The 22424-nt window shown below is 38.6% G+C and overlaps 2 protein-coding genes and 1 long non-coding RNA gene across 3 annotated transcripts in view; 1 reads left to right on the forward strand and 2 right to left on the reverse strand.

The window, feature by feature from the left end:
• The window catches only part of polr1b (RNA polymerase I subunit B), an 11006-nt gene extending 4056 nt beyond the window's left edge, over window positions 1-6950 (forward strand). Inside the window, exons 8-15 of the mRNA XM_007566936.2 lie at window positions 277-448; window positions 778-1059; window positions 1187-1320; window positions 1395-1565; window positions 1648-1804; window positions 2733-2929; window positions 3820-4070; window positions 4979-6950. Coding sequence (XP_007566998.1) covers window positions 277-448; window positions 778-1059; window positions 1187-1320; window positions 1395-1565; window positions 1648-1804; window positions 2733-2929; window positions 3820-4070; window positions 4979-5861 — 2247 coding nt within the window. The 3' untranslated portion in view covers window positions 5862-6950. The remainder of the gene's footprint in view (window positions 1-276; window positions 449-777; window positions 1060-1186; window positions 1321-1394; window positions 1566-1647; window positions 1805-2732; window positions 2930-3819; window positions 4071-4978) is intronic.
• Window positions 1-13620, reverse strand: part of LOC107838023 (uncharacterized) — an 18414-nt gene extending 4794 nt beyond the window's left edge. Inside the window, exons 1-3 of the long non-coding RNA XR_001664079.1 lie at window positions 13610-13620; window positions 13340-13345; window positions 2003-2010 (exon numbers count right to left, since the gene is read on the reverse strand). This is a non-coding gene — a long non-coding RNA (uncharacterized LOC107838023). The remainder of the gene's footprint in view (window positions 1-2002; window positions 2011-13339; window positions 13346-13609) is intronic.
• nanp (N-acetylneuraminic acid phosphatase) lies at window positions 7115-9595 on the reverse strand. The gene is made up of 2 exons (XM_007566937.2): window positions 9416-9595; window positions 7115-8002 (listed from the first exon to the last, which is right to left on the reverse strand). Exons 1-2 carry the CDS (start codon window positions 9503-9505, stop codon window positions 7361-7363), a joined length of 732 nt encoding a protein of 243 aa, XP_007566999.1. The 5' UTR covers window positions 9506-9595; the 3' UTR covers window positions 7115-7360.
• Window positions 13621-22424: the final 8804 nt, after the last annotated feature.

A 22424-nucleotide genomic window follows, 5' to 3' on the forward strand; every position in this document is an offset into this window, starting at 1 on the left:
CTTTTGTTCGTTTGTTCCTTTCCTCATTCCTTCCTTCCTCCCCCCTCTAGTCTCCTCCTTCCTTTGTTGTGTCCTTTTATCTTTTTTCCGTTACCTTCTCATGTCCTTTCTTCCCTCCTTTCTTTCCTCTGTCCTTTTTTTTCATCTTTGCTTCCTTCCTTTCTTCATCTGCTTTCTTTCCTTTGAAAATACCCATAAACAATTTGTAAATTCAGGAAACCCGTCTGAATCTCGTCTTCGTTAAGATTTCATTTAACGCCGTTGAATCTCTCGCAGGAGAAACTAACGGCGTGGCTAACGTCGGTGAAGCTCTCCTTCGATAAGCGAGGGACCAAGCTGACTGGCGAACTGAGCACTGAGAATGTGATGAAGTTGTTGAGCATGGGGTCAGATTTAACCAAACCGTTTGAATATCTGCTGGCCACCGGGAACCTGCACTCCAAAACAGGTACGCACAACAACAACAACCACAAAGTCCAGCTAGCTAACTACTTAACTTGAGATTAAAGAAATTATCTTAATGTGTGGAAGAGTATGAGAAGCTAAAATGCTAATGATAGCTCAGTGTTGCCACTAACACCGACTTACTCCATTTAGTTTACAAACATTTGTTTATGAGCTAAAATGCTAAAATTAAATCTGACTAGTTCTGATTTAAGATTTTGATACGTTAATAGCTAAAGTTGCATCTAATTAAAGGTCATTTGAAAAAGGTCAATTGAAATGGCATTAGAGGAAAGCTCTTCCTGTGGGGTCAAAGGTCGTGTCGTCCTCCAGGTCTCGGCATCCTGCAGAACACGGGCCTGTGCGTCGTGGCCGACAAGCTGAACTTCATCCGCTACCTGTCGCACTTCCGCTGCGTCCACAGAGGAGCCGCCTTCGCCAAGATGAGGACGACGTCAGTCAGGAAGCTGCTGCCGGAGTCCTGGGGCTTCCTGTGTCCGGTCCACACGCCAGACGGCGAGCCCTGCGGCCTCATGAACCACATGACGGCGAGCTGCGAGGTCGTCACCGCCACCGCCTACACCACTGCGCTGCCGGCGCTGCTCTGCTCGCTGGGTGAGGAATACACCGCCGGACTTCTGTTGCTTTTCCTTTCTTTCTGGTTCTTTCTGGTTCTTTCTTTCAATCTGTCATTTTTCTCTTGTCTTCTGTTTTTCTTATTTCTCCCTCCCTTCCCCCCCAGGTGTCACCCCGGTGGACGGATCTCCGGGTCAGGCCTTCTGTGACTGCTACCCGGTGGTTCTGGATGGGTCCGTTGTCGGTTGGGTCGAAGCTGATTTGGCTCCGTCCGTTGCCGACTCGCTGCGCCGCTTTAAGGTGACTTGGATGAATATTTCTTGTCCTCCTGGTCGTTTTTCCAGGTAAACTTGACCTCTGAACTCTTCCTTCAGGTTCTGGGACAGAAGAAAGTCCCTCCCTGGACTGAGATCGTCCTGGTTCCTAAAACCGGGAAGCCCAGTTTGTATCCGGGCCTATTCCTCTTCACTACGCTGTGCCGCATGATGCGACCTGTCCAGAATTTGGCTCTTGGGAAGCAAGAGCTGATTGGCACATTTGAACAGGTAAATTATGCCTTATTAACATATTTTTAAACTGTTTTTGGGGAACCAGCAGCACTAAACCAGCTGCACTCTGTTGGCTCAGCTTTACCTCAATGTGGGGATCCTGGAGGCGGAGATAGAGCCGGGTGTTAGCACGCACCAGGAGCTGTTCCCCCACAGCATGCTCAGCGTGGTGGCCAACTTCATCCCCTACTCCGACCACAACCAGAGCCCCAGGAACATGTACCAGTGCCAGATGGGTAAGTCAGCTACACCGGGGGGTCCAAACTGTGGACCAGAGGCCATTTGTGGCCCTTTGGTTAAATTTTTGTGATCCCTGACTGGAATTCAAGAACGGCACAAATGTGTCCATCCAACGCTTTTTGTAATATTTTTTAGGATGAGATTTTCCGTGGCGACTTTTTATGTCCTTAAACGGAAATTGTCAAGTAAAACACAAGTTTTTCTTTAGCTAGCCTTTTTTGTGTTATGTCGTGCCTTGTGGCATAATAAGTCGTGCCACAAGGATCCAGCAAGATTTTACTGGAAAACAGACTTCGTAATTTTTTATATTAATTTGTGCCGTGACAACAGTTTGCCAGTCTGGACTGTTTCTCATTGTTATTTATTATCGTATGTTTATTATTATTACTTTATGTATTTATTAACTTATTTAAATTTTTATTGTGTGCTATGCTGGGACAAACAAAATGTTCCCCTTGTGGGATCAATAAAGTCTTATCTCTCTGCTAGTTAAGCTAGATTGGTGGAATTAGCTAACGCTTTCACTCTAGTTACCTAGCAACTCGCTCATTCTCTGGTTACCTAGCAACAATCTGCTGGGTAACTAACACAGCAGCAGTTTAAAGTTTTACCACCATGCCTAAAAACTGATTTAATACAAAAAACAAAAACAAAAACATGGAGAGTAAACTGTGGCTGAAGCAGGAACGTCACCAGTTTTGTAGTATTTCAGATATTTCAAACAAAACAACAAAAAAATCAGTAATCACTGATATGGACTGTTATTGAAGTAGTTGTCACTTTTATTTTTTTCACATCAGTAAAAATATTATGATAAAACTTTAAGTCCATCCCTAATTTTAAGCCACAACAATCATAAATAAACCATCCTGGAGGGACTGCGCAGCGTTGAGGAATTGTTTAATCGGCCATTTTCCACTGCAGGGAAGCAGACGATGGGATTCCCGCTGCACTCCTTCACGGATCGCTCTGACAACAAGCTGTACCGGCTCCAGACGCCGCAGAGCGCTCTGGTCCGGCCCTACATGTACGACCACTACAACCTGGACAACTACCCGAGCGGCACCAACGCCGTCGTCGCCGTCATCTCCTACACGGGCTACGACATGGAGGACGCCATGGTAAGCGCCGGTTAACGGTCTGGTTTCTGGAGCAGTCGTTATCAAACTGTGGTCCCCGGGCGCCCTCTAGTGGTTTGTAAGGTACTGCATGTAAACAACCATTTATTTGCCGTGACGTCAGGTAAAAGTGCGACGCGCACCGCTAGCTTACAAAGCTACCAAAGTATTGTGTTTAGAAGCAATAATGGGTAAAAGGCTGAAAGCCAGGACAGAAAAAGTGAAGATACCGGTGGAAAGAAAACAACGTCAGGAATACTTACGATCGGAGGAAGCTAAGAAAACCTGCTGAGAGTATCGATGTGTCGTTCACGAACTATTAGATTTGTTTTGATCGGCTCTAAGCCGTGAACGAGTCTCAGTAGGTGAGAACTGTTCTTTATTTTTACGTCTTTGTTTGCTTATAACGCTCCTGTTATTTTTATTTAATTTAAAATGATTTAATTGGCAAATAAATACAATTGATGCACCATTAAATATTCTTATATTTAATGGTGCAGAAGACGGTTTTTGTTTCCGCCAAGCAGCTCATGTCTATTTTTCTTTTATTGTGATTCTAAATTACAAATAGCCGTAAAATGTTATTAATGCATAACACATTTGGTATTTAACAACTTCTTTTTTTAATTTCTATGTATTTGACATCATTGGAAAGCATAGATTCCACACTTTCAGAATCTATAAATAAGTCAAAATGGCCCCAGTAGATTTGTTCATGACAATAACTGATTTAAAAGCTAATCTTCTCATTTCAGGTTAAATATATTAACATGTTGTGGGGTAGTTTCATGTTAGGTGGTCTGTGTTTGTTTGTTAAATGGGTTAATCAGCCTGAAAAAGTTTGAGAATCGTTGGTTTAGGGATGAAACGCTGACGCTTCTCGATCTCGTCAGATTGTGAACAAGTCGTCTTGGGAGAGAGGCTTCGCTCACGGGAGCATCTATAAGACGGAGTTAGTGGACCTGGCGGAGAAGGTGAAGGGAGAGGACGGCGTCGTGTTCGGGGCCAAGCCGGGCGACCCGAAAGTGAACGGGAAGCTGGATGTAGACGGGTTGCCTCACATCGGGTCGGTGATTCAGTACGGAGATCCGTTCTACAGCTACATCAACCTGAACACGGGACAAAGCCACGTCAGCTTCTACAGGTCACTGCACAAACTTCACTGTTTTAAATACTCGTTACAACTGTGACAGTTTGATAAGAGACGGATAATCTGTGAAAAGATTTATCTCTTTTTTTGGTCGATTACGAACGCATAATCGACCAAACCTCTGGTCCACCAACAAACTTCTGTCTTGGTTCGGTTGAAATGCTGTGTGAACACCAAGCAAACCAGAGACCGCTTCAAAGGCAGGAAGTGGACTACAGCAGATTGCATTCTGGGTAAATAGAACCACAACAAATGTGCCAGTTGAGCACCAGCAGGAGAAATAACTGCTTTTTTTTTACCAAAGACAAAAGAGAAATCCTACAGCTGCTGAATTTGACACTACTCTATTTTTGTTTACATTTTGTGAAGAAGAAAGTTGTGCTCATATTTCTCCAGAAATTAATGTAGTTTTCTTCAGTAGTTCTTGGCGCAGCGCCCCCACAGGGGAGGAGGGGAACAGGTTTTTGAGTTTGGTTCATTTGACTCAGTACAGAGGGAAAGAGAACCAGAGTTGGATAGTTACTAGTTACATTTACTCAATTACATAAACTTGAGTGACTTTTTTTGAAAAAATACATTTCTACAACTCTGTACTTTTTACTTTTACTTGAGTAATTTTATTATGAAGTATTTCTACTCTTACTTTAGTAACACTTCTGGATTTTCTACCCACTGAATGAAAAACATGTTTTAACCAGAAATTCACCAGACACAGACTGGTTTTTTACCAGATACTTTTTCAGTCTTACTTGAGTAATTTCTTTTAACTTTTACTTGAGTAAAAATATTTTGAAGTAGAGCTACTCTGAAGAGAACCACAGCAGTTGAAATGTAACAAATGTTTTAATTTTCCAGACTATCGGATGTGAAAACACCACTAACTGCATGTTTTGTGTCTGTAGGAGCCAAGAGGCTTGTGTCGTCGACAACATCAAGGTCTGCAGCAACGACACGGGATCGGGTCGCTTCAAACGTGTCTGCATCACCGTCCGAGTGCCGCGTAACCCAATGATCGGCGACAAGTTCGCCAGCCGCCACGGCCAGAAGGGCATCCTGAGCCGCCTGTGGCCGGCCGAGGACATGCCGTTCACCGAGAGCGGCATGAGCCCGGACATCCTCTTCAACCCGCACGGCTTCCCGTCCCGCATGACCATCGGGATGCTGATCGAGAGCATGGCCGGGAAGTCGGCCGCCCTGCACGGCCTGAGCCACGACGCCACGCCGTTCACCTTCTCCGAGCAGAACTCTGCGTTGGAGTACTTCGGGGAGATGCTGCGCGCCGGCGGCTACAACTACTACGGCACGGAGCGGCTCTACAGCGGGCTGAGCGGCCAGGAGCTGGAGGCCGACATCTTCATCGGCGTCGTGTACTACCAGCGGCTCCGCCACATGGTGTCCGATAAGTTCCAGGTGCGCACGACGGGAGCGCGGGATAAGGTGACCAACCAGCCGGTGGGAGGAAGGAACATCCAGGGCGGGATTCGGTTTGGGGAAATGGAGCGGGATGCGCTGCTGGCCCACGGTTCATCCTTCCTGCTGCAGGACCGGCTGTTCAACTGCTCGGACCGCTCCGTGGCGCAGGTGTGCGTGGACTGCGGCAGCCTGCTGTCGCCGCTGCTGGAGAAGCCGCCGCCGTACTGGTCGGCCATGCGCCACCGGAAGACGGTGTGCAGTTTGTGCGGGAAGAGCGACTCCGTGGACTCCTTGTCTGTTCCGTACGTTTTCCGTTACTTCGTGGCTGAGCTGGCAGCGATGAACATCAAAGTGAAACTGGATGTGAAGTGAAGGGAACAATCAAAGCCTCTGTTTTCCTCTGCTGCTGTTTATCAGGTAGCGCTAAAGTTTGAATGTTTTGACCCTTAAATAAAAGATTTTTAACTGTCACAGTTTTATTACATGATGGTTTTAGTGGCTGTGGACAGTAGCAGCAAGTTGAGCTGAAGATTTCAGAAACTGCAATTCCAACTATTTAGATACAAACTATTTAGTTTACAAATAAAACATCTAGCTTGCTAACAAGTCCAAAACAGTAAGATAGTTTAGTCAGAATAGAAATTTATTTAATTGAAAAACCAAACATTTAGCTTGCTAATGAAATATTTAGTCCACAATGCCAAACAATTTAGTTTACAAAGGAAATATTAATCTTGCTAACTGAATATTTAGTGTAAATATCAGGCTATTTAGTTTACAAGCCAAATATTTAGCTTACTAGCTAAACATTTACTTCAAAATACCAAACTAGTTTACGAATTAAATATTCACCTTGCCAACTAAACATTTATTCCAGAATACCAAGCTATTTCTTACAAACCAGATATTTAGCTTTCAGCTTGCTAACTAAATATTAAGTCTGCAAGCTGAATATTTAACTTGCAAAGTTAATTTAGTTTTGAAGGTATGTAGTTTATAAATCAAATATTTAGTTTGTCAACTAAAGGTTTAGTCCAGAATTCAAAGCTATTTAGTTTACAAATTTAGCTTGTGAACTTAAAGTTTAGTTGGCAGGTTGAGCTTACAAACAAAATATTTAGCTTGCTAAATAAATATTTAGATTGAAACTGACATTTATGAATGGATAAGATGTTGAAAAATTAACTCCAGTTTTTTTCTCTTATGACTAAACCCAGTTTATTCATTTTTTACAGTGTAACTTTCCAAACGATACCCCATATCAGGGTTTCCCCAGAAAACTTGCTAATCCGGGTGCCCGGGGTGCCAGGGCAATTCTCCGGCCGCCCGCCATGTTTTTGAGTTAAAAAATGTTTGAAGTTGACAGGAAATTTAAAATCATTTGATAGTTTTGCGTTTTTGGAAGACTTGAAGATCAATACCTAAACACCAACTATAAAGTCTTTAAAAGAGGCAATCATTAAAAAACAAAACTAAAATTAACAATGCTAAGCCTGGCGGGGGCACAAATAAAGCCTGGTGGCCCGCCAGGCTTATTATACACTGAGGGAAACCCTGTATATAAGAGCCGGGTTTCTGCCAGGAAATCAACAAGTTCAAATGAGCTATTCCAGTTCTCCCAAGGATGCTTTTCTTATTTTTAATTGATTTACTCATTTATGTTGCATAATCACTCCAGCCTTGAACAAAAACAGTTAAAATAAATCATTAAATATTCAGGTTAATGACTTTAATGCCCACTTTGTGGAGGTAAACTTCTGCACACCCTTCACCCTCATTGTAGTGTCTTAAATTTTATATACAGTGTTAAAAAGTTGATAAAATATCTGTAAACATATGGAGGTTAAAAAACAAATCTGTTCACATTCCCATCACTGCAGCTGTGCCAGGACGGCCGGCAGGTCCAGAACAGACAGGACAGTGTAGTCTGGTTTCACCGGACCGTCCAGCTCAGACCCGTCCGCTCTGTGAATCCACACCGTGGCGCGAACTTTGGCGTTCACCCCACCCTGGATGTCTGTGTCCAGAGAGTCGCCCACCATGACGCAGTCCTGCGCCTCCACCTGCAGCATGCGGAAGCACAGCTGGAAGATGGACGGGAACGGCTTCTGCTCAGCGTGATCTCCGGCGATCACCACCGCGTCGAAGAACTCCTTGCATTCGGCCGCTTCCACCTTTTCCCTCTGAGTCCGAGCGTCGCCGTTGGTGAGCAGCAGCAGCTTGTACTGGCCACGGAGCTGCCTCAGCAGGTCGCGCACTTCCGGGGTCAGACACAGAAGCTCCAGCCGGCTGTTCTTCCACAAATAGTAGCACTGAGAAGCCAGATCGGACGCGGCGCTGCCTCCTGTAGTCTCTGCGATGCTTTCCGCCCAGTGGCACATGCGGATGTCGTCCTGGGAGGTGCCAGGCGGCCGGTCGGGGCTCTCGCGCAGCAGCTTCAGCTTGAATTTATCACAAATGCTGCGGACTGTGTCGTCGTCCAGGTTCAGTTTGGACTTCAGAATCTCCCCAGTCTGCAAAATACACAAACCAAGCCACATAAATAGGTCTGAAGCAATTAATCGTGATTAATTATGAAAATAATCACCAACTAACTTAGTAATCGATTAATCGTTAGTTGGACTGAAAAACATCCATTTGCTGAAAGATCTTTACATCAAGATGCTTAACCTTTGTTTTGATTCTGTCTGACAGAAAATCCAACTCTTTAGAATTTTGTTTTACAAACATACACATTAACTATGTATAATTTGAGTTGTGTTAATAAGCAATCACCGCTCGTAAAAATAAGAGTTTTTCCAGGGTTTTGGGAGGAAAACTCCTCCCTTGCCAGTGTTATGCCCAGAAACGCATGCCTGCCCAAAATTGCATCCCCTTTTCATTCTCCCCAAATATTATCCTATTGATATAAAACTTATACCAGTAGTTCATGGAACTATTCTGGTTATGTAGAAAAAGTTATTTTACCCTTAACATTTTATTTCTCAAAGTTAGAACAGGGATGCATTTTTTGGCAATATGGATTTCCAGCTTGCCACGATATGCATCCCCTCTATTTTGCATATTTTGGCAGGCTGGAAAAGCAAATTGCCAAAAAATGCATCCCTGTGCTAACTTGGAGAAATAAAGAGCTGAAAGGATTTCACCTTTTCTACGTAATGACACTTGTTTCTGAGCTATAATTTTTATATCAACAGGATGGATGCAAATATTTTCAGGCTCATGAATTAAAATGCATTCCCTCCTACATTAACAGATTAGAAAGTTAAGCATGATGTAAAATGTTCTACATAATGGGCCTCTGTTTTGTAATGATTTTAAGCTATTATGGTATCAAAAGAAAAAGCAGAGAATTTCAAACCATTTGCGGAGAACGTTTTCAACAGAGACGGACTGAAAAAAGGTTCGACTCATATGTGCCAATAAAGGTGTAAAAACCGTATTTATTTCAAGTAATTTGCGAAATAAAACCCAACATTTTAGGGATTACATGGTTAAGAAACGTGATAATGTTACAAATATCTTTAAAATGTCCTCTTCGGTCATACTTCAGTCCGGTTTCTCGTCAATATGCGAGACTTTAGACCGATGCGCGCTCCCGCGAGAGGGGATGCAATTTTGGGCAGGCCTGCGTTTCTGGGCATAACACCGGTCTTCATAACTCCTTTCCAGGTCGTGCACCGGCAGTCTGTTAAGGAGCGGACACCACGTCTTCATTCACTTCCCAGTTCGTTCAAATATCGACTCTTTCTTATTTATGCCGTGTAAATTAAATAAAATACGACACATGTTAACGGGTTTTCGCCATAAAACAAGTAACGCGAAGGTTGTTGACTTTAAAACCGAGAACTTTAGCTAGCGACATCAACAAGTAGCGGAAGTTTTAACTGAAGTCCCCGGAGAAAACCATTTTTAGCTGTCATCACCTTCTTTAGAGCCACTTCGCCGGCGAGACTCGTGTCTACGAGCGTGTTGTCCAAATCAAACAGGATCGCTTTCACAGCTTTACCCTCCATTGCAGAAGCACACCGTCATTCAACGCTAACCAGGAAAACAAACACAGCTTTGCGGAAGCGGTGCAAAGTGAAGTGCTTCATGGGATTTGTAGTTCTATTGACAAAATGACGCATTTTCACAATATTTCCTCTAGATGGCGCCATGCGCACACTGAAACTAAATGATAGATAGATAGATAGATAGATAGATAGATAGATAGATAGATAGATAGATAGATAGATAGATAGATAGATAGATAGATAGAGTTTAGCTTGCTTAATTAAGGACTTTCGCACTGTCAATGTAGTTAAAATTTGGTTGCAAGCTAAATTTTTAGCTTGGAAGCTTAATATTTAGTTAACAAGCTATTTAGTTTACAAACAAAAATATTTACCTCGTTAACTATTTAGTCCAGAATAGCAAACCAAATATTTAGTTTTTAACTTGCTAACTGAATATTTAGTAAGAAAGTTATATATTTAAAGTCAATCTTAATATTTAGTGAGCAAATTATATAGCTTGCAAACAAAAGTTTTAGCTCGCTAACTAGTTATTCAGTCCAGAATGTTAAACTATTTAGTTTACGAATGCTAGTTTACTAGAACTAGAATTGCTATTCTTCTAGCAATTTTAATTTTAACTACAATTGCTGTAGTTAGAAAGCAAAATATTCAGTTCCCAAACTAGATATTCAGTTTACAAGCTATTTAGTTTACAGACAGAATATTTAGCTTTTAGTTTGATAACTGAATATCTAGTTAGCCAGTAAAATGTGAAGCTTGTAAACTAAGTATTTAGCTAGCTAGCTAAATGTTTATGGAATTTATATATTTTTTAATATCTAGTTAGGTAGATAGGTATCTATTTAAATAGCTAGCTAGACAGACAAATATTATACCATACTATTAGTAAAAACACCATTACAAGCCTACTAAAAATGCACCAGTTTTTCTTTAGCCTGAATTGACACAAACCCTTAATTTTAATAAAATTTCAAGAAGAAAACCTTTTTAAAAAGTCGCAGTTTGGTAGGTTTGGGATTAAAATATAAAAAAATGTTTGTCTCTTAAAGTTTTTAAGAATTTGTGGCCAATCCCGAATAAAAACCCAAAGAAAGCAGGTGATCCAAATTAAGAAAAGAGTTAATTTTGTTTTGTTATAAATAAGAAAAAGTGCTTTATGTCATGAAAACATCATACAGTCACAAACGTTACATTTTGTTGAATGCCATCATCAAAATCATCTATAAACATCAAATATGTTGATCAATGTTCCATTTATTATTCATTATTAATTACTCTTACTTGAGTAAATTCTTATGGCTACTTTTTACTTTTACTTGAGTAAAATATGGTGAAGTAGTGCTACTCTTACTTGAGTACAATTTTTGAGTTTTCTGTCCACCTCCCGTTAAACAAATGTAAATAAATTAAGTTTGACGAACTTAATTCAATTACACATAACAAATTAACTGAAACATTTTTAGTTGGACAACAAATTCAACAAAATTACCATATCAAGCACTTTAAAGTTTAGAGAGGTAATTATTATTTTCATTGGTTTCCAGGATTTAACAATAAATCCGCTGGTTTTTTTGTGTGACTGAACATCCCAGACTGTCCCAGACGCTTATTTTAAAGTATTAGTCTCGCTTTTCTAAATAATAAGAACAATTCTACTAACAGTAACAATAAAAACCCCTACGTGACTCCTGAGCACGCATAATGCCAATTTAAACAGCATATTCCGTGACACGCAGCCTTTCAAAAATAAAAACATTCCTCAGCTCTTATGCAACCTGCGCTTTAACTCAGCCTCTTATCTGGCAGCGGGCCAGAAGTTCACACGCAACGCCGTGCAGAGTAGCTGCAAAACCTTCCCATCAGATACCACAACAAGCCTTTCTCACATTAAATAGGTGTTCTTCCAGCGCAGGTGCCTGTAGGACAAAAAGAAACTGGCCTAAATATCTCTGAAACATTCAAACATGCCACCTGCTGCTTGCATGGGAAGGAACTTTAAATGAAAGAGCGCTGCAAATTAAAGCCTTATTTTTATTGGCATTAATAAAAAATAATACTTAAAAAATGGAAGTGAAAGATGAGACGGTGGATGCTTGAAAAGAAAACATAAAACTGGAAAGGTGGAATTTCCCCTCTAATGTGAAGGGGGCAACAAAAGTGAGATGATTTCCTTCATGTTTCCGAGAAACAGAGCTGCAACATTATCATTTTTTGGCATTTTCTGCCAATGTCATGACTGTTTTTCACCAAGCTTAATTTTATTTTTTGTTTTATCATTTACCTGCCTGTGATGTAAATGTTGTGATGCACGTTGGTCAGCTGAGGTTGTTAAACTTTTATGTTCGGTATCCGAGTCCGCAACGTTTCTGCGTTTATCAGGGTGAGTGGCCGGATCTGACGTTTCAGCTGGAGATGGACGTGTCACCGACACAAGAATGACAAAACTTAACGTGTAGTTTACAATTCATCGGATTATTAGAGTATGTAGATTATTAAAATTCCTCGAGGCAAATTATCTGCCTTGAAACCTTGTTAAGTTATGTTTTACTATTGCATAGGGCCATGTGTTCCGGCCGGATAGTTATTTTTCGTTGCTCTCACTTCCGCCGAAGAATGCTAAGTGCTATTAGCATAAAATAAGTCTTCTTTAATTCTGGGTTTTCATCGTTTTTCTGAGGTCTAATGTTTTTGTTTGTGCGTACAAAGGTGCAAATATTTATTGCACACATGTGCACAAAAGCTCTAACTGGTGTTGTAAACTTAGAGTTCATCTATTAAATTGACTAAAATTACTTCCAGGAACGGAGAGATTCGCTGTCCGCACGGAAATACTTGGATTTATCACGGTTGGTGGCCACATGGGTGGCCAGTCTCACGTTATCGCTTCTTCCTATTATGGCGAATCGCAAACTTACCGCCACCTACTGTACATGTTGCATATCTCAGCTGGAGACGGTTATTACGTGAGTAAATGACACACAAGAAATTAAAAAAAAAAAAAACTTAGGATGTGGTTTAGAGCTGCAGTGATTCATTGAATCATTCGAGTACGTCGATTGTTAAAAGTCCTGAAGACAAATTATCTTCTCTGAAGCTTCTTTAAATTATGTTTTACTATTTAGCGTTGTGTTTCCTGCCGGATATTTATTTGTGTTGCACAACGCTCTTGCTTCATTGCCGAGGAATGCTAAGTGCTGTTAGCACAACATACATCCCCTTTTCTCCGGATATTTAGTCGTTTTTCGGGGAACTCGTGTGTTTTCTGTGCATAAAAGTATATTTGTCGGCTTTCTGCTGTATTATCTTTATTGCTAAATTGAACATAATTTCAGATTTTTGCATAATTTTTATTTTTTTATGTACTTTTAGGATAATTTTTTACTGCTCTGTAGTTTTTACTTTTATTTGAGTAATTTTATTATGAATTATTTCTACTCTTTAGTAAAATTTCTGGATTTTCTGCCCACTTGCAGTTTTGGTTAATGAGTGTTTGTTTTTTGTTTTTTATTGAAAGAAACTGATTTTGACTTGTTTTTATTTTTTTGATTTTATTATTTTTTTGTTACTTCTATGAATTTTTGTCATTTTAGTCTTTAAAATACCAAAATGTCCATTTAACTTGATATTTTTGGTCCACCTGATGATGTAATTTTTAAATATTAAAGGACTGATAATTTGATAATTTACTCAGTACTTGAGTAGACTTTTTACCAAATACATTTTTACTCTGACTTTTTAATATTTCTGGGTTCTCTGCCACCTGCTTGTCTGTATGAGAGCAAGAAGACAATAACCAGAACTCTGGCAGCCATTTTGTTGCCCAATCAGAACTTTATTCTGTCACAGAGACAAACTCTGGCCACACACTGGATGTCAGATTTTAATCAAAGTCAGGGAATGTGGACTGTTTAAATACAGAATGTTGGTGTGTCGGATGCCACTTGTCAAGCTGCACGTACACATAAACAGAAGCAGAACAGAACGGTTATGTAAAGCTCTCTGATAAAGCGGTGATATCCTTCCTGCTGGGTCTATATAAACCATCCATTGGAGATGTGAACGTTTAAATCTGCTGCAGCTGCATGCATCAGTAGCTGCTACTCTGCACCAACCCAGGTGCGTTTAAGTTGCACATCTTCTTAGGAGATAGATGTAATCCAAAAAGAGGGAATGTTCCTGCCAGTGAAAAGGTTGGACCTCCCATGGTTGTTGGGCAGATTGCTATTGCTGCTGTTCTGATGCACCTGAGCTGCTCTGACCGGCGACTGAACCGGAGCAGCAGGAAGCAGCGAGGAGGATCAACCGCTGATCTGCAGAGGCAACAGGTTCTGCTGCAACTAGTGACTATTTTAGGTATTAATTAATCTGTCTAATAAATCCAGATTAGAAAAAAATAAAATCTAAAAAAAATTAAAGAATAAAATCTGGAATAAAAAATATTAGGCAAAAAAATGAAATAAAAGCTGCAAAAGAAATTGAATAAAAATTTGTGAAGAAATAAAACCTGAAAAAGGAATTGAAAGAATAAAATGTTAAAAATAATTAGAAAAGATAAAATATGAGAAAATGATTTGAAAAAAATACAATTTGAAAAAAACTGAAAAGTAAAACTACATAAAAATGTGAGAAAATAAAATCTGAAGAAAAAAAAAGCTTGGAAAAAATATCTGAAAAGGAAACTGAAGAAATAAAATCTGAAACAACTCTTTAAAAAATAAAATCTGAAAAAAAAATAATCTGAAAAAATATCTTAAAAATAAATTTAAGAATTAAAATCAGAAAAAAATATTTAAAAAATATGAAAAAATATTTGAAAAAGAAAACAAAGAATTTGAAATATGAAAAATAGCAAACTGCATAAATGTGGGCTCAACTGTTGCAAACACAAATTACTCTCAAAATGTACCACGTTTCCATGTATTTCCTCTTTAGAAGAATGGCCAGAAGAAACTGCAATCTGTGTCAGATTACATTTATGCATCAAGTAAAAAGTTGGATTATCCATCTTCAATAATCTGGACGGTAAACGATCAGTTTCCAAACTTAAATCTAAATATGTTTTTTTACATAAATGAATCCAAGATTCAGCGCAGAAGTAAATCATTGCAGAAGGATTTGTTGGAGTGTTTTCAGCTTTGGACATGTTGACCCTCTGCAAACAACAATAATTCACAGCCAGCAGCTGAATATGAGGCCTTCAGAGCTGCTCCCTCTTATTAACATGTCATGGATTACATAATTTATTGTTAGCAAACACTACCTACAATGTCTCCTCTCATCCTCCTGCTACTTAATCTGCCTGATTGCTTTGCAGAGACACGTTAGGGTTGAAAATATGTTCCTGCAGCCGCATTCCCGATATTCCCGCTGTGCAACCTCACATTCCTCTGGATAATCACACGAGGAGCTGGATTAAAGTTTCTGCCTGCTGCAGACCAAGTAAAAATCAAGTGTCTGCGTACTTCTGAAACACGAAGCATACATTCATGTCAGTTACTGTCTTTTTCCTATGACTGTCGCTTCCCTTGCAGAGGTTAAATAGAGGCTTTCAGATGTTGATTTAAACAAAGACATGACTTCATATGGATTTTATGCGTCATTCCTGCTTGTTTATTCTCATGTTTTTCAACTGAGATCATCACTGTCCTGTGAAATTATCTACAACAGTATTTTTAAGCTGATCAGATCATTTTAACTAGTCATAAACTGTGGATGTGATGTATGGAAGTCCTGAAATGCCCATTTTCTCCTGGACTTTAAAGTTCATGTGAAAGTAAAAAATAATGTAGATTAAATCATCCAATCACAGGGTTTGGATCTGTTGAGACGTATCTATTTGCAAAGATAATTAAATGTCTTTGTGTGATTTACAGTGTCATGGAACTGTATAGGAAGTTAATGGAAAAGCTAACATATGTAAGAAATAATTACTAAAAATGTAAATAATATAAGAAATTTATTTAGCTTATTTTGATGCATAAAAAATTCACATGCTTACATATTAGGGCCAGAACTTCAACTTGTTAATTTTGATTAATTCATTACACAGATTTTAACGCACGTAATTGTAATTTTTTAACATATAGACAAACTAGTGTTTCTAGTATGTCCGTAAATCTAAAGCACAAACGACATCCACAAACAACAGTGATGAAAAACAAAGCTGCTTTTCCTTAATCTAATTTTAGATTTAATTAATTACAGATCCTTCAGTTAATGGCTTCAGACCCAATGTCCCCTGAAATGAACATGGTATATTTCTAGGTTTAAAACAATACATTTTAATTATTCTTGTTGCCAGTTTCTTATTAACCAATAACACTGAGGTTTAAATCTTTACTGTATATGAGTGAACTTCAGCACAAGCATTGCCCTGAAACTAGAGAAGCTGAAGAGTAAGTACCTGTTTTCAGTTAAAAATACAAATTTAAGTGCATGGCAGTCTAATAAAATTGTTCTGTGTAATTTTAAGTATTTCCTGTGTTAGAATTTGAATTTACTATTTACTATTAAATTGTAGGATTTCTTTTTTTGTTTGTTTGTTTGAAAATTGAAAGTCTAACCCAATGGACATCTGGGGTTGGGATATAAAAATATATGGAATAAACTGTAATCATTTTATAGTTTATTTGTGATTTTACAATTCAATTCATTTAGTTATTTTATGTTTTTATGAATATAAACTTAGACTTTCTTGAAAAGCTTGAAAAAATGTGTCCTCCCCCCCTCTTAAAAAGCTTTGAAAAAATCTGTTTCACCCCCCCGCTCTCTCCATCCTTATTTTCAATGCTGAAGCGAAATAAAAATTTGTTGAGTAAAACTTTTTTTTTTTTTGCCCTTTTGATAAAAGTCTGAAAGGGCTAAGTTGGTTAACAATTTTAATCGAGCCTCCACCACTAATAAATATGAAATTTGTGAGTTTTAAAATAACTAAATTATGGCACATGTGGCTTTCCATACTTACTGCGGTTCTGGCGCTCATCGCAAATGACATCACTGGTGCCCGGATGTTCGGACAAACAAGCACAAACAGAATAGCGACATCTGAAGAGCACATAAGGTTGGAGCTTCGTTCAGTATTGTTCAGTGCAGAAGCTCAGTGTGGAAAAATTTAAACGATGGCTGAAATAATGCAGAGGACTCATTAAGAAAGCAGCGTTGGATTAAAGGTAGGCCTTTTGTTTCTTGTTATGGACTGTGCGGTAAGTCAGCACTCGCTAGCACTAAGCTATCTGGGCCTAGCTTGGCAAGTTCCTGCTCGGCAATTGGTTTAGGTAAAAATATTGATTCATCAATGGTTTGCAATTCATTTTTCCAATTAAATATCAATTTGAAAAGGCCTGTGAATCGATTATATCGCCATTGTGAGCATTAAATTGTACATATCAATAACCTAAATAACCGATCACAAAGCCGCACAGATATTTCCCGCCTACTTCGCTTGTTGGTCAAAACTAAAATGGCCGCCCTGCGCTGGTCTAAATTTAGCAGTTTGTCATTTGCGTCATCTCTGCTTGTTCAGATTTAAGCTCCAAATGGTGCAGAACTGAAGTTTTTACAACCTATCTGTCGAAAACTTTCGGTAAATACGGATATTTCGGTAAAAACTAGTTGATAAAATCAACTAGTTTTTGATTTTATCAAATCAAAAACTAGTTGTTGATTTGATAATCAACAACTAGTTTTATTTTCAGGTTTTGACATGAATGTATGAGATGATTTCCATTTGTTGCTCCATGTTGATGTGTGTGGACATAAATATCTGACTTGGAGCCTTTCATTTTCACTCTGTGTCAGCATTAGCTGTGTTGTTGGGAAAGATGTGTAATGAGTGGGCGGATGAGTTATGTGCCAAAAAAAGATATAAAAAAAAAAATTAAAACAGTTTCAGATCTTAGTACCGTTTTCCATGACCGAGGAACGGTGAGTAACGTTGTGTTCATGCGTAACATCAGCCGCAGGGGTTGTGCTGTGCGCTTCCATTCCTGGGAGATGGTAGTGAGTCAAATGGTTCTTCAGAAGAACATCATGTTCTCATTAGCTGCTACCGGTAGCTCCCAGAAAGGTGGGAACCTCTGTTAGCGCCAGGTCACGATAAATCATTTCAAAACATTCACCGCCTCAATGTGACCCTCAGCCGAAGCTACATACACTGTACAAAACGACACGCAGTCTTTATCCTGATTCCTTCTGACAGAAAATCAGAATAAGGCTTAAACGACTAATCGTGATTAATCGAATATTAAAATAATCGTCAACTCACTTAGCAGTCGATTAATTGTTAACTGGGGTACACGGACTCAAAAAATGTCCAAAAATCAGAGCAGCAAAACTGTATGAAAACAATATTAATTTTGCATTTAGTTATTATTTTTTATTTATTTGTCAGGGGATTTATGAATTAGCTAAAAACAAAGGATATATAAATGAGGTTAAAATGACTTAACTACACAAATTTTGTCAATAAATATAAATGAAAACAATAAGTACAAAATAAGGAAACTACAATAAAATTATCATAAAAAAATCTAAATGAACTAATTAAGATAACAAACCTGTTTCTGTAAATATGTTTTAGCTTCATCCAGTTCTGATTTACTAAAGAAATGCTGTTATAAAATGTTTATAATCACATTTAAAGGGGAATTTAATTGTTTATTGAATTGTTTATCTGCATCTTTCTAATATTGTTTATAAAGGCTTACGTGAATAAATGAAGAATCTGTAAAATAATCCATTTAATCATCAGAATAATCATTAAATTAATTGAATAATAAAATAATCCTTAATTACTGCCGTAAATCAGACTGAAACTCCTCTATTTTAAGTTTGGTAAGATGATCAAAATTATGCCAGAACAATGAGAGAGAGATTTTCTTAGAATAACATTTACACAGGATTATTTGGGAAAATTTTGGAAAAGCCCAGATGATGATCATGTCATGGCTTTATAAGCCTCTTATAGGTTAATTCACAACTGATAATAATTGCATGAATTTAATAATGGTAAGCTTTTATTTTTTTATACTTTTCTACCTACAAAATGTCTATTTTAACTGTACTAAATACATTAAAAGTGAAAACAGTTTTTAAATAATTTGTCTTTTCAACATATCTACTGTTTCTATTGGGAATTCAGTCATTATGAGATATTTTAGGTCAAAACTGTTTAGTTTCAAATGCATGCAGAAAGCTTCAGAGTTTTTATAGCTTGGAATGTGAGATTGATAAACAGTTTTGTTTTCCAGATCCACAAATAAACCAAAACCCAGGAAACTGGTAAATGGTTTGATTTAAAAAACAAAAACCCATCAGACTAAATGGCACCACGTTGTTGTGAAAAATACCTGTAACCTGGTTTTTCCCCCCTAGTCTAACCGAAACACCAGAGGCACGGAGCCAAGAGCGCAGACACAATGGCAGCCATGCACCAGTGTTAAAAATAAACCTATAGTCGAATCACGTAGCACCAAGCAGGTAGACAATCATTGTGAAGCTGTGCGTGAAGTGGGTGGGATGCCAAGAGATACAAATAATTTTATTCTCGCAGCAGGTTCCACTTGAGCTGCGCTGCCAAATTTTACAGGGAGGACCAGACCTATAAAAAAACACGTTCATGGTTACTGGGAAGCCGCAGCTTTAAGCAAAATGGAAACAATACGTTCAAATAATTAGCAACCAGCAAACAGAAGTGAGTCACTGACTTCTGTGGAAAGTGTCAGATTTAGCACAGGCTAGCTCCAGAGGGAATCGAACAGCACAATGGACAGCGACGGTCGTTCAAATCAGCCTAATCGAAGTTGGATCTGAAAAGGACAAGAGAAACCAGAGGATTTCTGAAGAAATGTTCTGGGTTCTTGCAGCGGATAGCAGCTGCGTTTCCATTACAGATGTGAGCAAAACTTCTGCTATGACAACAATAAAAAGGCCAAAGCTTAGAAGTAGCTCTCGCCTCATTTCTATCTAATCTGTAATAACATTTCAATTCTAACTCGTTCGCAATTTAGAGTACTCTACCCTCCTCTGTGTAATAGTAAGATAAATATCAGTGACTGTCGTACTTATTGCTGAAGCTTAGCTAATGTAGCCTTTATCTGCTAGCTAAGACCGAGATGTCTTAGTGTGTTTGTTACTACGTGTATTTACTCTGCCAGACACCAGAACCTGTTATTCAGAGTTTGGACGTTGTTTATACATCTGTTTAAACATTTATTGTATGCATCCATGCTGTATGCACACTTCCTGTTCACTAGCTAGTGAACTAGCGAAAATAGTGTTTCCATTGCTGTTTTATGAAATAAATCAATTTTGATTTGGCAAAAATCCCTCATCCCAGCACTGAAACTTTTTATTAAGAAGTTTTTCCAAATTTTTGTTTCTACTGAGAGAATTTATTTTCAAAATGTCAAATTGTGCCATTATATGATCGATCCCAGATTATGTTGGAAGTGAACAGTGGTTGAAAGTTATAAATATAAAATCATGAAGGAAGTCGGTCATTGGAGGACATCACATCAAAGACGGTAAAATCTTAATTACGTTGTGCTTTGGTTTATCTTTATGTTTTCAGGCTCACCACAGACAAATATATTACATTAAAATTACAGACCTCACTGTAGCTTTACATGTGGTTTTAATTATGTCTCGACTCTGAGCTTCAAAAAAGTATTTCTGCACCATGTTGAATTGTTTTAACCTGAGTGAATTATACTATGATTTTGTGATAAACCATCATAAATGAGCACATAATTATAAAACAGAAGGAAAAACATCATGATGTTCACCACTTTAATCGAAATAATAATTTAGTCAGCTGATCTGTGATGTAGTTATAAGGCACAATAAACAAACAATTAGGAGCCGATAACATTTAAAATGTGTTCATAAGACACTATGCTGCATGACAGAATAAAATAAACAGAGCTGGGTAGTAACTAGTTACATTTCTCTGTGTAACTAATTGATTACAGTTGTTTTTAAAGGGGCAGTATCATGTAAAATCAACTGTTTTCAGCTTTACATCATGTTATAATGTTTTTCCCTCATCATAGCATAACAGGAGTGTTGCTTTGATTAAACTAGCTAGCAGCAATTAGCAAACCCCTGGTGGAGCTGAGTATCTGCTGAGCTACTGCAGCGCTGGTAAAAACGTTGCTGCAGCCTAAATAAAGGAGCCATGTTGTGATGACTTCCTGAAGGCAGAGAAGGAGCTTCTTAAAGAGACAGAGGCCCAATTTTAAGGCATTTATTGAGGAAGTAAAGTTTATTTTAACTCATATTTGATATTGACATTTTCATAGCAACTGAAGGTAAAATAGTTACTTGATTATGCTATAAAATGACAGGAAAACACATAATACTACCTCTAATATTTGTCCTGACTTTAATTTTTTTAATAAATTCTCTCTTAATTCATAGTTACTCAAGTCTGTTACTCGGTTACTATGTATCCATTTTACCAAGTACTTTTTGCTTTTGAGTAAAAATGTGTTGAAGTACTCTTATTGTGGTACGGTTTTTGAGTGTACTCTTCCCACGCCTGAAAGTAACTCACTGAAACATATCTAATGATGAGTTTATCTAGATAACAAAATGTTTATCTGCTCATCCTCTCCTCTTATCTGATGTGGCAGATTTTTGCAGCAGCTCCTGAAGGTTTCTTCATTTAGAGACATCCTCTCTCCAAATCCTCCCCTCCCTCTCTCGAACTTTTCGTGAGAAGTCGGAGCAACACAGAGCTGTCGGGGCAGAACCTCGACACGTGATGGTTGCACTGTAACAATAAATCCTCCACAGCTCATCTTACCACCCAGTGCTTCCCTCCGTCTCACACAAACCTTTCTGGGAGCACAGGTAGCTTCACGCCTCACAGAAGCAAAGAAATTCAGCCTGAATTCATTTAAATTCACTATATGGAATGTGTAAAATAGTTTTTTTGAGTGCATTTGGAGCTGCAGGATGATCTCTGGAGCGTTACGTGCCTCAGCCGCTGCAGGCTTGTCGATCCTGTTTGGTTTCTCTTCTGTTCGCCCGACACAAACTCAATTACCAGGCTTCAGACAGGAATGTAAACTACCAAGAGGGACAATAAAACACTCGGCGTACGAGAAAGAAGAGACGACCTCATGAATGAAAGAGGCTGTTCTCTCTTACCATTCATAAAACAGATCTGAATTTATGAAAAGAACAACTGAATCCAAACTGGAAAACTGAAGATACAAAGCTGGACAGTAACTAGTTACATTTACTTTTAGTGTAATGGTATTGTCTGAAGTAACGCTACTCTTTCCGTCTACTTTTCCAACTCTGATTGTTTTACTGAATAACCAGTTATGAAAATGAAAAACAAACACGTTTTAACTTTTAATATGCATCAGGCACAAAAACACACAGTTTAAAGGCTACATATTGCATTTCTATTTGTGTCTTTACTGCTTCTATAAAAAAGCCACGTGTTTAAAAAAAACAAACAAAAAAAAACACCCAGCTGTTTTTTTTAGATAAGTTAATGTTTTTTGGGTGTTTGGAAAATGGCCTGTTTGAAAAATCTCCCTCAGTGAAGCCCAGCCTGTTGCCTAGCAACCCCAGCAGAGTTCCGTCTGTCACTTAGCAACCAAAGCAGAGCTCCAGCATGTTTGGTCAGATGGTTTTACTGTGATGACAAGAGGCTTTTCTGTGCCTCTGACATATTTCTAAGTTTATTTGTGTTGTTTATGCCATTAAAAACATCAAATACGTCAATAAAAATGTAATTTGTTTCAAAATCATCAAGCAACATGTTGATCAGTGTTCCACAAAGTCAACTCTGAACAGGGTGGGTTTTTAGTCTAGATTTAAAGGAACTCAGTATTTCGGCTGTTTTGCAGTTTTCTGGAAGTTTGTTCCAGATTTGTGGTGCATAGAAGCTGAGTGGTGT

Source organism: Poecilia formosa, unplaced genomic scaffold (assembly GCF_000485575.1).
Source record: "Poecilia formosa unplaced genomic scaffold, Poecilia_formosa-5.1.2 Scaffold201, whole genome shotgun sequence".
Classification (NCBI taxonomy): domain Eukaryota; kingdom Metazoa; phylum Chordata; class Actinopteri; order Cyprinodontiformes; family Poeciliidae; genus Poecilia; species Poecilia formosa.